The sequence below is a fragment of the Herpailurus yagouaroundi genome, unplaced genomic scaffold, assembly GCF_014898765.1.
Source record: "Herpailurus yagouaroundi ecotype Mexico unplaced genomic scaffold, PumYag 100, whole genome shotgun sequence".
Classification (NCBI taxonomy): Eukaryota; Metazoa; Chordata; class Mammalia; order Carnivora; family Felidae; genus Herpailurus; species Herpailurus yagouaroundi.
In genome coordinates, this window is record NW_024412391.1 from 31,077,098 (window position 1) to 31,091,898 (window position 14,801).

Consider the following 14,801-nt stretch of genomic DNA (forward strand, 5'->3'; position numbering starts at 1 on the left):
TGAAAATGAGCTACCATCCTGTTTCAAGTTGTTGGAATCATTGTCCTATGTCCTCCTTGTTCCAGAGATTACAAACTCTATCATCAGCTCTGGCCTTTGTTCAAGCTAAGAGGATTTAAAGAGTGATTTGGCTCGTAGCTTTTTTATTGTATTCAATTAGTAAGATGAATCAGCACTATTTGATACAAGAACTTCTTATATTCAGCTCTAATTTATGCTTGGTAAAGAAGGGAAAGAAATATCTTCTAAAAAGAAGACAAAAAGCAAGGAATATAATCCAGATTTTTACCTAAGAGTAACATCATCCTTGTGAAGTCTTTTTCCAAGTAGCTAACTGGCCAGTTTCTATTTCAACCCCTTTCCTGTTTGTCCTATAGATAATTGTGAATAACCCATAGGCAAAACTAGAGCAGAGGGTATTCATCATTTAAGATTTTCTTTTTTATATTATTGAGCTTTTTTACTTCTGTACTGATAAATGACTTTCAATTTTGTTTTCAGCATATACCACCCTTTTGGCTATTAAAAAACTAATTATCAGAAGTCCTAAGCCAGATAAAAGCTGCAGATATTATGTCACATACCTGAGCACCAGGTTAGGGACTCAAAGCATAAGATATCTGCCCTCGGCTTACAATCTGCATGGGAGTCATTAAGTTACTAGAAACTGGTCTGAAATTACTGAATAGTAAGCCAAATAAAGAATCATGTAAATTCTAATGTAATAAAGCTAAGAAGCAAACAAAATTCCCACAAATCCAGAGTAAATCCTTGGCCAAGAAAACTTTCTGCCCATAACATAAATACTTATCCCAAGCTTATTAAATTAAGAAAAAAATAAGAGTTCACTTGGAGCCTGTGTCATTGTTTTTTATTTCATTTTCTTTTATATCCTCCTCATAGTGCCCAACACGCACACTTTATGTGGTAGATTTATAATCACACATTCAAACAAAAATGTGTGGAGTGCCCTCTCTGTGCCCGGTTCTGTTTGGGCACCAGGGAGGAACAGGGCAAACAAAATAAGACAATGTCTGTATTCTCGTAGGGTTCATATTCCAGCTGAGACTAAGAGTTTGCTAGGTGACTGAAATAATGCTGCCCCAGAACCTATTCTTAAATCCTTTTTCATGTAAAATCAGGCAGATAATATCACACTTTTACTCTTAACAAGTGTTAACCAAGTTTAACTAGTAACCATGTTTTTGAGATATGGGAATTTTGTTTTGTCTTTTGAAGGATTACTCTGTAAAGACAAAATTATGAAGTTTAAAGAATTAGGAGAAATGAAAGTAGAAGAGCTAACCAGAAAATCAGAATGCAGGACTGGACAGTTAATATGGGAAGCTCTTAAATTAGAATTTAAATTAACATTCTTTACTTTCAGCCATGTTTTAATTATGCCCATTTGTCAAAAAGCTAAACACCACAAAAGCTTAAATAACCATAATCTGCTCATATTATCATATAACTGGTGCTCATAATAATTGTCTTAATGCACTGTAAGACTGAAGTAACCTCTGAATAATCAAAGAAAAAATGTCCTATATGTCCTGAGTTTTAAAAATTATATTGCATTTTTATTCCGTGAAAATTTACAATCCACGTAAAATATGTATGACTCTCCATTAACCTGAATATTAAATTAAATTTTCCATTCCTTAATCATTTTACCAACACTTACTTTGCCTTCCCATCTCTTCCCAATACATATTCACACACGCAATCATACACACACTCATACACACAAACACACACACACACACACACCACCCACTCTCAAGCCACACCCACACAGGTCACTTTGCTTTTTTCATGGTTAAGACTGACTTCATTTAAAAAAAATAAAGGTAAAAGGTAATGAGATCCTTTCAAATATTTTAATAGAACAAGGCTTTTGATAAAAGCACTGAAGTTTTACCAGACATTAGTAGGGAAACTTGCATTTGCTGTGTTCATTCACAGTATCATATTTAAATAATGTATAATAGAAGAAGAGTTTTAAAGACTTCTAGAAGAAGAAGGTATGCTATACTTACTTAAATAACTATCACTTGGTTCTTAAAACATCAAGGGAATTCATTAAAATCTTTATCATCAAGATACTGCTGTCATTAATAGCAAAATATTTCTTAGCCTGACTTTATAAATCTTTAAGTCTGCACCCCTCACTTATTAATCCCTTGAGTCTATGACACTGATGTTCCTCCTTCTCAGTTTTTCTGTTTCTGATTCTTCCATGTACCTTCCTGTTTCTTTTTTTTTTTTTTTAATTTTTTTTTCAACGTTTATTTATTTTTGGGACAGAGAGAGACAGAGCATGAACGGGGGAGGGGCAGAGAGAGAGGGAGACACAGAATCGGAAACAGGCTCCAGGCTCTGAGCCATCAGCCCAGAGCCCGACGCGGGGCTCGAACTCACGGACCGCGAGATCGTGACCTGGCTGAAGTCGGACGCTTAACCAACTGCGCCACCCAGGCGCCCCCTTCCTGTTTCTTAAATGCAGGCATTCCCTTCATTTTTCAGTTTTCCGAAAGGAAGGAGAATGGGCATGTGGGTTGTTTTGTTTGTTTGTTTGTTTGTTTGTTTGTTTTTGGTTTCTTGTTTTTTTGATCTATTTACCTCAACCTTCTCTCTCAACAATATATTCCTTGGCAATGTCGCCCAACAGTTACCCTAGCTCTACCATCATCTCTGTGTACTTCCTAAATTTGGGCTCTTCACTTCCAACCACATATATGACAACAATACTCGAATGTTCCACCAGCATTTCACATTCAATATGTCTGAAATTAACTCAGAATCTTCCCTACCAAACCAATGCTCTCTTTTTTAACTTATGCTCTCCCAGTTAATGGTGTCTCCTCCCAGCTCCCCAAGCTCCAGACCTTAGATTACTTTGCAATCTCCTTTGCTTCCCTTTATTTAATCACTTGATTAATATATATATATATGGCTTCTACTTCCTCTTAACAATCAGATCCACCCCTTTGTTTCTGTTCATTCCACACCCTCCGCTTATACCATCAGGCTTTCCCTACATTGATGCAACTACCTGCACACAGGTCCTATCTTTTGATTTTTCATTTCTTGCAAGATCTAGCACTATGACTCCTACAGAGTAGAACCTCAACAAATATTTGTTAAAAGAATTCAATAAAGGAATACATTTTCAGAAAGAAGGGAATGGTCAGCATAAAGGTCAGAGAAGGTAAATCACTAGATTTTTAAAAGCCTGGATCTTAAATTAAAGAGAAGGTCTTAGAGATGCTAGCCTTAGAATTAAAAATGAATTATATTAACACTTTGAAACCTGTTTTGTGACAGAGTAGAGAGAAAAATCTAACAAATGAACTTTTTAGCATTTTGGAAAGGAACATGCCAGATTCTTAATCTTTATAAAACTCATTAAAATTCTGAAGAAATCTCACTGTTTGAGGTGTTCACCATTACAGTGATTCCTAACTCCCGAGGCACGATATTTAAAATCTGGTGGCAGTTTTGGGGTCTAGAGTATTCTTTCACGATGTTGTTCCCCAAGTAGGTGGAGCACAGAGCCCTTGAAACCCTGTTACTTAGATGTCTCTATGAAAAAGGTCAATTTTTGCCACAGACTAGGAGGTGAAACCCATTATCAAAAGTAAATACATAATCTCCCTTTCTGTTGGTCACTTTTTCCAGGTTAGTGAAATTTTTAAATAAGTTCTTAGAAAATGTTTTTATGTAAGTCCCTAATGGGAGCCTTTCTTATCAAAATAACTTCCAGAACATTTATAAAAAGTCTCTTTTTCATGCATAGTTTTAGATTTTGGTATGAATTGAGAGTACCAGAGATACATGTTTTTGAAGTTTTAAAGAAAAGCTTTCAGTGGGAAGGGCAGCACTTTAAATGAATGATTAAAAAATCTTTTCTTAGAACATTTTATCCTAGCCTAACTTCTCTGCATTTGTCAAGGATTGGTTACTCCCTGACACACTTTTTTACATAAACAATGCGTGGAACAAAAATACCATATTTGCCCATCATGAGATGTGCATCACTTGGAAAGATCTGATGTGTCTGTCTAATTTTGAGAAGATAATTGGTGCTTTAAATAAAATTGGGTGTATTTATTATAAGAACGAAATTAAGCAAATTACATTGGTCTTCCTAATGCACTGATCAATTAGAGTTAATGTAATATGCCAAGAACTTGAAAACCTTTAGACTCCTTCAAACCCAGGTGTATAATATTTCGCTATGGTTTGTTCTGTCCCTTTACTCCTAACGTTACAATTTTTCTAGGTTTGGTGATGTAAGAAACAAAAACAAAATTAGCTAAGAACAAGTAAGGTTATAATCTGACCCATTTGAAGCAACAGCTTTACATTTAAGAATTTATAGAGGATATGAAATTTTGTCAGCTGTTAAATACATTTTTAAAAATTCCTATTGATTGAAGATGCAGACTTCCATGTTTTCTCCAGTGGAGTTAATGAACTGAATGGAAAATATCTCATTAATATCTTGAGCCCCCTTGTGAGGCAAGAAAATGACACTCTCATCTAACAGCTGGAAAAGCTGAAGAACTAGTGGATGAAACAGCTCTCAATTGCAAAGGAAAATAATAGTTCTAATACCATACCCTGAGATGTAGATATGAAAGAATATTGCATACACACATACTCCCTCTCTTATTTTTAAGGAATCAATACCTGCATCTTAAAGTCTGAAGATAGTTAAACCCTTGGATCTTGGCCCTATACCTTTTGGCAGAGTAAATTATTGCCTCATGGCCTGGCAGTGCAGTTGCCCTTTTAATTTACTTTTAAATAGCTTTTCCCTAATCCATAACTAAGATCTGGCCAATCATGATTCTTCAGTAAACTTTTTAAAAATATCTTATTCTAAAGATATTTTAACTGTAAAATTTCAGGAATTAATAACTCTTTGCAAGGTACATGGAGACACTAATCGGGAAGTAAAACAGAACAAATTTGCTTTGATTTGTAGTTTCACAAAAATGAATTTGACATTTCACTTAAAATTTGCAAACCATCATATAGTTTTGCACTCTTCTGAATTTATTTGTTTTGCAAAAAAGTGGAATGTTTCACTTGAATGGAAATGCCCTTAAGTTACTTCCAGTATTGCTGTAGGATTGATTTTTCTAGGTTAAGGGAATGCAAAAGTTAGGTGTTTTATATTCCCCTTTTTTTTTTTTTATCTTTTTAAACAAATCATTATCTTTTTTTTCTTAAATGGGCTTAGGACATCCCCAAACAAATCAGGAAAATGTAACATCATTTCACTATTACCAACATAGGGCTTTGTGTAATGACTGTGACACCATGACAGTGAAGTATTCATTTTTAAGCTTTAAACAGAGAAGGCTTTACCTCAGTGTGTCCAATAGAAATACAATATGTAAATTAACCCATATTATCTGTATGCTGATTGGCTTGAGTTCCCCCGAATGTCACAATCTCACCACCCAGCAATGAGGTATTTTACTGCTGTCTGGAGATCAAATTATTACTGTAGAGAAGGTCTTTATTTTTCTGTTTCATTAACAGATTATTATAAAGCAATAAGCAAGCGGGAGGAGAAGCAGACGTTTCACACTGGGAATTGATGAAAGCATATCTGTTCGTTTTTTGGAGGTGGGGAGTTGTTTAAAATCTTATAACACCCCCACAAACAAAACTCTTCGGAAATGGTAAAATAAGGAAATGCATGATTCCAGAGACATCCCTAAGCACTCAGTTGTCAGGCTATGTGGTGCCTTGTGATATCATCGGACCTTTTGGATGGGTGTAAGTTTTATGAATTCGTTATATTCCTAGTATTTTTCTTCTGTAAAAACAAAGGGGGAGGGAAAGGAAACTCACACACACAACTGCTTTGACATTACCAATGTATTGGTCAGCAGTACTTGCAAGAAAGAAAAAGAAAGGCTGTTGCTTGGTGGGGTGGAATGCAAGGAATAGTCACTTAAAATTTTTGTAAACCTGATTCTATCATCATATTCGTTATGGTAAAATGCATGTAAATCATTTTGCAGTTGTCCTCTGAACTTAGCTTCTCCCTACTTAACACATATTTGCGTGCATTTGAGAATAGAGGATGACTAACAAAGACAGGGCTGCCCCTAACCTGCTTTCTTCCCTCCTTCCCCATTGACAAGATTTTTCTTGACTGCGCTTTTAAAAATATATATATTTAATTTCTATTTTTTCTTTCTTTCTTTCTTTTTTTCTCCCAGCTAACCTGCAAATGCAAAGGTCAGCTGAGGAAATCATTAAAGAGGAATTCTAAAAGAAGCTTCCAAAGCGTTGGACCACCCTAAAAGAGAAAGGAAGGAAATGTTCGGGGAAGGCTAGGGTTCCGGGTAGCTGAAGAAGGGGGCGAGCGCCCCCGACACCGTGGCTTCTCCCGTCGCTGCCCTAAGGGAACAGGGTGGGCCTGAGGTCCTGAACAAGCCTTTCCAAGCCCCCACTTCAAATGTGGGGAGGGAAAAGTTCAGAAGCAGCCACAAGGGGACAAAAGCCTCATTTTGCCAGTTCAACAGGACAGGACATCCAATAAACAGGGCCAGCTCTGGAAACGGGTCGAGGCTCCCGTTAGCTCCACAGAGCCCGAAGCAGCCCCTGCCGCCGCCCTCGCCGCCCTCGCCGCCGCCGCCGCCGCCGCCGCCGCCGCGGCCCCTGCGTTACTGGGGGAGACGGTGCCGCTGCGACAGGGGAGGACGCGGCTGGAGCTCAAGGAGGCTCCAGCGCGCAGGCGCCGCCGAGCCCTGCCTGGATGCTCAGTCAAGGCACTAAGGCAAAAAAAAAATCAGCAATTTATAGAAAGAAGAAGCTATAGTCTGTCGGGATATCCAACACCAACAGGTAGGAGGATATACTCTCGGTTAAGTTTTGGGGGAGGGGGGCGCACAGTGTTGATGAAACTGCAGGTTCACCGGCACCGAGCCCTCCCTGAGGTTTTTTGTTTTTTGTTTTTTTGACAATAAACTGCATAATGGAAGTACATTCAGACAATGCATCTTCAGTAGGGCTTATTGAGAGCTCCATTTCTGGAAAGCGTTGCAAGACTGAGGAATATCAGACTGCGAATCACCGGGAACAGTTCCCTTGCAGCACAGAAGCAATCTCTCTCCCCATCTTCGCGTATGTAATGCATGTCTCTCTCCCCCTCCCCCTCCTCCACCCCACATTATAAATCCAGGGGTGGCGGATTTCAGGTTTCGTAATGTTGCATGATGTGATCGGTATTTACCCGGGGATGTACCGGTGGGGAAATTAAAATCATCGAACGCAGTTTTGCCTGGGCTTCCATCAGCATATTCCGGGCTAGTGAGAAGTGGCAAAGGGAACATGCTTCTTGGGAATAACAGAGGAAGCCGATTTTCCTGGTGTGGCTCTCAGGCACCTAGGAGACAATGTGCATTTTGTTTGAAAATGAAGCCACTTGCGATTTGCCACAAAGATTATCAGTGTAAATAGGAAAGGCTTAATTGCCCAAGAAATACAGGTTCATGTTAAATTCATTTGAATCCAGGCAGCCAAGGTTTACAAATGGAAGTGCATTATTCCTCTGGGTGTGTTTCCCTGGCCAATATTTACATTAACCATTTTTAATAATCATGTGGGTTTAAAAGAGAAAAGATTTACCAAAAATGGGGGGTAGGGTGTGGAGGAAAAGACAAAAGATTAAATCACATCATATCCTGGATAAGTTCCTGTTAATTTCGAAATCTAGTGTTGAAATTATGCTTTAAGATGAATCAACAAATACTCTTACAATGTGCAGCATGAATAGTGGCACTTGAGTTAAAAGACATATTTTGCAAGGGCTCTTTGGATCCATATCAGCAGAAAAGCTCCCTGTAAAACACTGACAGATACTAACAGAACTCAAATAAATGTAGGTATTCTCATCTCTGTCTCCTATTAGCAATCTTGTAGATTCCATTGCAACATTAGTGATTAATTCCTGGACTGGCATATTTTATGATTGTGGAACATTTTATTCCTTCTGTCTTAAAGGTACCCAATCAAATTTATGTTCTCCAAAATGGGGACATTTTTAAATTCATCTAGTTCAGAAAACTAAACCAGCCAATTCTCTGAAATCTCAAGCAAAAATAGTTACTAAAGCAAATAATATTATTCAAAATTAAAACTTTATTTGCTTCCCCATAAATGAACAGCTTTGTGTTAGCACTGCCTGACATCATTACTTGTTAACTTAAGAACTGATAGCTCATTTTTTTTCCAGATATTCTGATGGCAAATCAAATGGAAGAAAAGAGGAAGCATGACTGCAGATCGCATCAATTCTCTTTGTGGATTACATTTTCAGTAAAATGTATGGATCTATCTTTTCCTTGTTCTTATATCTAGATCATGAGACTTGACTGAGGCTGTATCTTTATCCTCCATCCATCTATGGCGAACTATAGCCATGCAGCTGACAACATTTTGCAAAATCTCTCTCCTCTAACAGCCTTTCTGAAACTGACTTCCTTGGGTTTCATAATAGGAGTCAGCGTGGTGGGCAACCTTCTGATCTCCATTTTGCTAGTGAAAGATAAGACCTTGCATAGAGCACCTTACTACTTCCTGTTGGATCTTTGTTGTTCAGATATCCTCAGATCTGCAATTTGTTTCCCATTTGTATTCAACTCAGTCAAAAATGGCTCTACCTGGACTTATGGGACTCTGACTTGCAAAGTGATTGCCTTTCTGGGGGTTTTGTCCTGTTTCCACACTGCTTTCATGCTCTTCTGCATCAGCGTCACCAGATACTTAGCTATCGCCCATCACCGCTTCTATACAAAGAGGCTGACCTTTTGGACGTGTCTGGCTGTGATCTGCATGGTGTGGACTCTGTCTGTGGCCATGGCATTCCCCCCAGTTTTAGATGTGGGCACTTACTCATTCATTAGGGAGGAAGATCAATGTACCTTCCAACACCGCTCCTTCAGGGCTAATGATTCCTTAGGATTTATGCTGCTCCTTGCTCTCATCCTCCTAGCCACACAGCTTGTCTACCTCAAGCTGATATTTTTTGTCCACGACAGAAGGAAAATGAAGCCAGTCCAGTTTGTAGCAGCAGTCAGCCAGAACTGGACTTTTCATGGCCCTGGAGCCAGTGGCCAGGCAGCTGCCAATTGGCTAGCAGGATTTGGAAGGGGTCCCACACCACCCACCTTGCTGGGCATCAGGCAAAATGCAAACACCACGGGCAGAAGAAGGCTCTTGGTCTTAGATGAGTTCAAAATGGAGAAAAGAATCAGCAGAATGTTCTATATAATGACTTTTCTCTTCCTAACCTTGTGGGGCCCATACCTGGTGGCCTGTTATTGGAGAGTTTTTGCAAGAGGGCCTGTAGTACCAGGGGGATTTCTAACAGCCGCTGTCTGGATGAGTTTTGCCCAAGCAGGAATCAATCCTTTTGTCTGCATTTTCTCCAACAGGGAGCTGAGGCGCTGTTTCAGCACAACCCTTCTTTACTGCAGAAAATCCAGGTTACCAAGGGAACCTTACTGTGTTATATGAAGGAGCATCTGGAAATCTTTAGCCTTGTGAAACACTAACCTTCTCTGCTAAGCAATTGTGGCCTGTAGCCATATCTTGAGAAGAAAATCAAGAAGGGGATCAGCAATTATAAGGATTTGGGCAACATTCTGCAGTCTTTGCAATAGTTCACCTATAATCCTATTTTAAATCTCAGAGTGATCCTGCTGACTGCCGGCGAAGGTTTGTAATTAAGAAAGGACTGAACCACTGCCCTAAGTTTCTTTACGTGGTTGAAAACTAGATAATGAAAGTAGCAGGTGCTAAGTATCAGTGCTAAATGCTGTGTATATCACTACTTATGAAAAAAAAACATCAAAAAAAAAAACCAATTAGCATTGGACATCTTAATAAATTAAGTTGACATGAGGTAAATGTGTTGATAAAAACTAATTTTAGAAGTTTGAAGACTTTAAAACATTTCATACTATTATTGTTTTGCAAAGACTAAAATATTTGGGGACTTAAAGTACTGTAATCCACTAAAGACGTGCCATGAATTATTGGATTATCACACTTTTAAAAATTCGCCTTGTAAGTTCCAAAGCAGTATATTGGTTCCAATTAGAGTTTACTCTTTTTTTTTTTGTATTAATACATTACTATTTCTAAATGCCACTTTCCTTACCTACTAGTGAAATTGCTAGCATTGAACTGTACTATGTGGTTTTGGTTGATTTGGTATAAAGTTTTTCCAATTCATTTATATTTTACAAATGCTAGATATTGGTCTGGGAGGCAACATTAATGGTACCAACTGGTCACAACTGAACAGTTTTAATAATGCAGAATAAACACATGTTGCCTTAAAGGGTTATCTAGTATCTTTCATCTTATTTAGCATTGGAGCAAATAGTCAAGGGAAATCGAATTAGTAACTGGTCATGGTCATGCAACTGGAAGTGCATGGACGATCATTTAATACTCTTTTTCCTTTCTCCTCACATGGTTTGAAAATTAAGGTGCACATCACTGGGATAATGAGATTTTCTTCCGAGGTGTGCTACCCATTCTAGTGTGTTCTAAGAAGCGGGCAGTTGATGTATGTTTATATTTTGAGTCAGCTGTCAAGGGGAGACCACAGCCTTAGTATGACATCCTGCACAATTTGTGAAGCGTTTATTCTACTGAAGGCACAGTCTTGTTTCTACTTTCTGCACATTCAGTGTATTGGTCGTTTAAATTATTTCAGTTTTAACTTGTGAAAGCTTATAATATGATTTCTGGTATTTTAGAAATACATTAGAGTCTGTGAGTCTCATTCTTTAAGATACAGATGTGTGAATTTCAATATAAAGTTGCATTTGCCAAAATTTACCCGTGTAGCCTGTTACTTTCCTTGGGATAAATTTTACATTTTTGGCAATTAACAATTTCTTTTGACCTGGGAGGCAAGCACAAACTAGGAAGGCTAGCTTTATTATGGTTTTGCTTTTTGATTTTTGTAGCTATTATATTTTTGAACTGGAAATGCATGAGTAATAGGGAGCATAAAGCTGATAAACTGACAAATAGTATTATCTACAAAAGCATTATTTGATAGTTTATCGTGATTACCCTCTATTTATTCTCTTATAAGGCAGTAATATTTAGAAATATATACCTGCTTAGTTGATTGGTTCATAATTTGAATATAAAAATATCACATTTTAATTTGGATCATAGGAGAAATTTTGGGTTCTAAATATATAACATCTAAGAAGAATAGCTTACAATAACATTATGACAAAACCAGAAAACTTACTGTTTTTGTTTTCCATTGTTTTCATTTGTTTGTTTTTGTTTTAGTTTTTGCCTTTTGGTACTTGAAAAATAAGATTAGGAATCTAATGGAATAGAATTCTTTATTGCTACAGTACTTCTGTAAAGAGAATATCAATATAAATATAAATAAGGAAAAATAAATCACTGGAATGTCTCAATGATATATGCAACTATTCAGTTTTGCTCATGTAAGGACAGCTCAAGCCATGATTTAGCAAGCACTGTGTTTGACCTCATTTTACTTTATACCAAAGTTGGTCAGATCTGAGACAAAGTTTAATGTACAACAGTGAGTTGAATCTAGCAATAAAGGCCCTCGTTGGTACTAAAATCATTATCCAAAATACAGTAAAGGAATGTTATCAAAAGATATTCTGATAACATTATGTTTCCAACTCAAAATAATTTATAGTAGAAGCATAATTACAATGATTGTATTTATAGAGAACTTTGCTTACGGGATCAGATATCACCAGCAATCAGTAAAACAGTCAGCAATTGTCCTGCAGCCAGAGATCAGGTTTTATTACTACTTGCCTCCATAACATAGACAAGAAAACTGAGGCATATATTAAAGGTAGGGGATTGAAGAGTCAAGAGCAAGAGCCAAGTGAGATTGCCTGACTCCACCTAGATATTTGGAATAACAGATTCCAACCCCTTTGGTAAGTGATCAGTGAATAGTACAGAACCATAGTGACTTTCATTTGAGCCTACTTTTGATAACTTGGCATTTCAAGTCAAGGGGCAAGCAGTAGGTGAGATACATCCCCAGTTAATCAAGGCCATTCGTAAGTCAATGAGTAATGGCAGCAGTCATATAAAAAGTCTGCTTCCGTAGTATCTTAATGACCAAATCACATTATCTATTTTGGCACCCATTCCAATATTCAATACTTAAAAATAGTTGGTAACTAATCCAACTTGAAAATATTACTAATCTTCAACCCCTAAAAATATTCTCACTTGGGGAGTTCAACTTCCCTGTGAGAAAGGCTCATTATCAATAATAATGTGTTCCTCTTGGACTAATCACGTCTGAGCTGACAGTCTTTAAATTGTTTTCCTTAATAGTGGTGATATGTTTGCATGAATGTGTCTATACTACCTCATCTGGTTCCTTTGGTGCACAGTGGATTTACTTGTGAGAAGCCTGGTTGGAACCAGGCATTCAGTCTGTGACTGTGGAATCCTATGCAGATATTAACTGAGACAGAAGGAGGTGAGTAACTTGCCCAGTTTTCCACAGAGGCCCCATTTAAATAACATAAAATTAACCAAAGTAATTAGAAAAAAATTATTTGTAGGACAGCCTATTGACTGAATCACCTTCAAGTGTTAGCTGGATGGATTTCAACACCAGCATTTTTCACAGGTTAGCTGATTTGTCATTGCTCACACACGGATATGGCTACTTATCCATTTACCTCTACTTCCATGAATGCTACCTGAATTGCTTATTAATTTATTTATTCATTCAACAAATATGTATTGGACACTGGGCGTGGTGCTGGGAGCACAGTGGAAAACAAGACAGAACAGTCTCTCATGAAGATTTCTTAGTCTAGTGGAAACAATTAAACATGTAGTACCAACAAGTTACAAGTGTTACGACAGTAATCATTTCTAAGATGGACTTGGTATTAATGGCCATTAATAGACTGTTCTCCATTTTTCCTTCAGTGCCTTACCTCCTATCTTTTCCCAGTATTCCTTGGGATCTTTTTATATATCATATTCCCTCTATTCAGAGGGAACCTCCTGTTCTGCTCACACTTCATTTAGATGAACCACCATGTTACTTTGGGAACCTGAGTTCCCACGTTTTTAATGCCAAATACACAAAATAACGGCAAAACCTGAGTGTTAAAGTTACTCCTATGTCCTGACTGTCCACTTCCACAAGTGAGATATTTCAGTTCCTTCAAGAAACATGTAAGTGTCTTTTCTTACATGTTCATACCTTCCCACAAGGTAGCTATGAGGATGCCTGGGTAAAGTGTCATCAAAGAAGGCGCTAAGAAGCCAATTCCTGGGGCTCCCCCATGGTGCTCAAGCAACGATGGGAATAACCTGTGAAACAGGGTATATATTCTTTATTGTTAAAGCATGCCACTGCGAAGTTTCTAATGCTCCTTATTGTAGATACCATAAAACTCCCTAACCCCATAATCTGAAAAGTTTGTTTGGCCTCCAGAAGTTATTTCTATTGCAAATACAATTAAACATAATTACAATTATAGAGACCTATTTCTTTTCATCTAAGCCATGTAATAGTGAGTTGTGTTGTTATGAGGATTACTGTAGGACAGTTTGTAAATAGAACCAAAACTTCTTCTGTGTATTCACCATTAGATAAATTTACTTTGTTCCAGTTTTTTTTTTTTTTTACTCTACAGTGTTATTTAAAGAAAAACACACACACACACACAAACAGTTTATATGAATTCCATATTTAAAAAGAAAGGAAAGAAAAGAAGATGATAAATGGTAATGTTTCAAATACTGGTTAAACACATTAATTAAGGTAGATGGTTGCCACAATTGTGGGTTGTTTGCAATTCCAAAGTCTTGTGAGTTTGTTTTTCTATGTAAAAATACATCATTTTCATGTTTGTTAATATTATCTTCTAAATGTTTTGAATGGAAATTGCAGGGTCTACCAGGATAATTGTTTATCGCTGACTTTTTTATTGTTGTTATCAAATCTGGGCATGCTAGTGTTCTGTAACTTCCCCCAATTCCCTCAGAAACTCTTTTTTAAACCATATTAAAATGATAGAATTGCTTAATTTTGAGGCACAGGTTCATAATTAGCCTAAATAGTGGTTAAAATGAAGATATTATTTGTAGATGACTGGGATTATTTTTGCCATAAGTCAAACAGTCAAATAAGTTAAAGGTTTATTGAGAACTCGGGCAACAGAGGAAGAATGGTTTTTTGTTTTTATTTATTTATGTATTTTGGCTAACTGTTTACCTTACACTGCAATGTAACAGGTTCTAAAAAATGTATTAAGACCAAGAGGCTTTAACTTTATAAAAGGCCTTATTATATAAATAAGGCCTAGTTTTTAAAATGGAGAAGGAGCTTTTATATCATCTCCTTTCTCCAAAGGGATGATGTCCATTAGCTGCTCAAACCTTTTGGGTTAAAAGGCTTTTAAGCCAGTTTTCCTCCCACCAGATCATGAAGTTAATACAAGGGCTGGAGTCCTATAAAAGCCCCGGAAGAAAGCCAAGAGAATATGTTTTCCTCTCAGCAATTGTAGAAAAAGGCCTCAAAAAAAGCTACAGGTGGTTTGGGGCTTGGAATTACTCACACTTGACATTCACAACCAGCCCATAATTCCTTCTGATGCCACTGGACAACATTACCCTCTGAAAGACATAAGTTTTTCAAGGTTAACTTGAAGTGGAAAGCAGTTCTTTTTTTTTTTCCTCTGTTTGCTTGGAAAATAATAGATTCTTGA

The 14,801-nt window shown here is 37.3% G+C and overlaps 1 protein-coding gene across 5 annotated transcripts; it reads left to right on the forward strand.

Moving 5' to 3' along the window:
• The first annotated feature begins 5,492 nt into the window (after nucleotides 1–5,492).
• On the forward strand, nucleotides 5,493–14,120 carry GPR85 (G protein-coupled receptor 85). 5 transcript variants are annotated; one of them, XM_040472201.1, is made up of 4 exons: nucleotides 5,493–5,796; nucleotides 6,246–6,873; nucleotides 7,011–7,152; nucleotides 8,264–14,120. In XM_040472201.1, exon 4 carries the CDS (start codon nucleotides 8,434–8,436, stop codon nucleotides 9,544–9,546), a length of 1,113 nt encoding a protein of 370 aa, XP_040328135.1. In that variant the 5' UTR covers nucleotides 5,493–5,796; nucleotides 6,246–6,873; nucleotides 7,011–7,152; nucleotides 8,264–8,433; the 3' UTR covers nucleotides 9,547–14,120. The 5 variants fall into 5 exon arrangements, with proteins under 5 accessions (XP_040328135.1, XP_040328133.1, XP_040328134.1 ...); XM_040472199.1 differs by having other exon boundaries at nucleotides 7,035–7,152; XM_040472200.1 differs by having other exon boundaries at nucleotides 7,038–7,152.
• The last annotated feature ends 681 nt before the right edge of the window (nucleotides 14,121–14,801 follow it).

What these genes read in the sequence shown, in the direction of transcription:
- GPR85 (XM_040472201.1), top strand. Translation starts at nt 8,434, where the DNA reads ATGGCGAACTATAGCCATGCAGCTGACAACATTTTGCAAAATCTCTCT.